General features: G+C 64.4%; 1 protein-coding gene across 4 annotated transcripts in view; it reads right to left on the bottom strand.

Moving 5' to 3' along the window:
* PPP2R2B (protein phosphatase 2, regulatory subunit B, beta) overlaps window positions 1-665 on the bottom strand; it is a 402,097-nt gene that overhangs the window by 258,019 nt on the left and 143,413 nt on the right. For 2 of the 4 annotated variants that reach the window (XM_005885985.2, XM_005885984.2), the window contains one exon: window positions 40-233. The exons of the other annotated variants lie outside the window; for them this stretch is intronic. In XM_005885985.2, the coding sequence (XP_005886047.1) occupies window positions 40-233 (194 nt within the window). The remainder of the gene's footprint in view (window positions 1-39; window positions 234-665) is intronic. 4 annotated transcript variants of the gene reach the window in all.

Genomic DNA, 665 nt, shown 5'->3' with positions numbered 1-665 from the left:
CCCGGCCCCAGCGGCGGAATGCGGCGGGGCTGGCGTTACCTTCGGTCGCATAGCTGTGGTCGCGCAGGAAACTGTTGTTGATTTTGCGGGTATCAATGTCCTCCTCCATTGACAGCAGGCTTACTTGCGTGGGAACCAGAAGCCGGCAGACAAGTATCCATGATCCCTCCCCGCAGCCAGTCTCACAGGAGAGGGGGGCAGGGGAGCCAGTGGGACTGCACCATGGTCCGAGCCTGAGGAGGAGACGGGGAGGCGGAGAAAAAATAAAAATAAAAACCCGGCAATGGAGCTGTCACCTCCTCCACTCGGGATCTCCGAGGCTGTGGCGGCTCCTCCCGCGGTGCGCTCACTCCAGCTCCAATTCCCAGCGAGGATGCTGCGCCTGCCTCCGGTGCCAAGATGCGCCGTGCCCCAAGGGGTCTGGTCCCTCCCGCCGCCCTGGAGGCGCTCACAAGCCGGGCTGGGGAGATGCCCAACAGGTTCTCCTCGTTGGCAGCCGCTCCGAAATGCAAGGGGGAAAAAAAAATCCCTCCTCCCCTCGGGAGAGGGGGCAGCCGCGACAAAATGGTGCCTTCCTGGACCCAAGCTGCAGGGCGAGATGGCAGGGGCACGATTCAGGCTGGCCGGGCCCGGGTGAGGGTGCTGGTCCCACGGGAGGGCGGCTG

The sequence above is a fragment of the Myotis brandtii genome, unplaced genomic scaffold (genome assembly GCF_000412655.1).
Source record: "Myotis brandtii unplaced genomic scaffold, ASM41265v1 scaffold95, whole genome shotgun sequence".
In the NCBI taxonomy this organism is placed as follows: Eukaryota; Metazoa; Chordata; class Mammalia; order Chiroptera; family Vespertilionidae; genus Myotis; species Myotis brandtii.
This window is presented reverse-complemented; position numbering and strand designations above follow the sequence as displayed.